Source organism: Cicer arietinum, chromosome 1, assembly GCF_000331145.2.
Source record: "Cicer arietinum cultivar CDC Frontier isolate Library 1 chromosome 1, Cicar.CDCFrontier_v2.0, whole genome shotgun sequence".
Taxonomy (NCBI): domain Eukaryota; kingdom Viridiplantae; phylum Streptophyta; class Magnoliopsida; order Fabales; family Fabaceae; genus Cicer; species Cicer arietinum.
In genome coordinates, this window is record NC_021160.2 from 48,360,674 (window position 1) to 48,361,314 (window position 641).

A 641-nucleotide genomic window follows, 5' to 3' on the forward strand; every position below is an offset into this window, starting at 1 on the left:
CATTCCTGAGAATTAACAAAATTTGAAGTTGTTCAACAAATGCAGTGTTTAACTGTACCCTTAAGTTCACCCACACCAACATGTGCATCTATACTAGTAATTACATCTTTCTACCATAGCAACTTGACTTTAACGGGCAATTTCAACTCAATTAGTCACTTTCTTTTTATTTTTTGGGGATTGACCTCTCCCAAGTCCCAAACATTTCTTTTTTCATACATATGCAACCAAGGATCAAACCTCCGACCAAATGGTTAAACGACCCAAGCATCTACGACTTGTGTCACACCATGTTGGTGCATGACTTTCTATTAACAGGATGATAGTTCATGGCAAGCTTAGCAAAATTTGCAACTTACAAGGACGGAGAATAACAGGGAGGCAAAGAACCAATAGAGGAACGGTTTATCTTGCTTATCAATCCTGTCATATCCTGAAACAGTACCATTCTTATCAAGAAAAAAGATACATGAGAAGATACCTCTACATACATAAGTATCATACAATAGTGTAGAGAATCAGAAAAAGCATAACCAACTGAAAATCACCCAGCAATTCTATCAACAAAGTTCTGGAAATGGAAGAAAACCGAATTTTAGGCAGTACCCTCGGTAAAAAATTTGTTATATAATTTTATTCCT

General features: G+C 36.0%; 1 protein-coding gene across 2 annotated transcripts in view; it reads right to left on the reverse strand.

Annotated features, from left to right (window-relative positions):
* LOC101494721 (serine/threonine-protein kinase Nek5-like) overlaps positions 1–641 on the reverse strand; it is a 9,244-nt gene that overhangs the window by 4,834 nt on the left and 3,769 nt on the right. For both annotated transcript variants that reach the window (XM_004487402.4, XM_027331549.2), the window contains exon 11: positions 360–433. In XM_004487402.4, the coding sequence (XP_004487459.1) occupies positions 360–433 (74 nt within the window). The remainder of the gene's footprint in view (positions 1–359; positions 434–641) is intronic.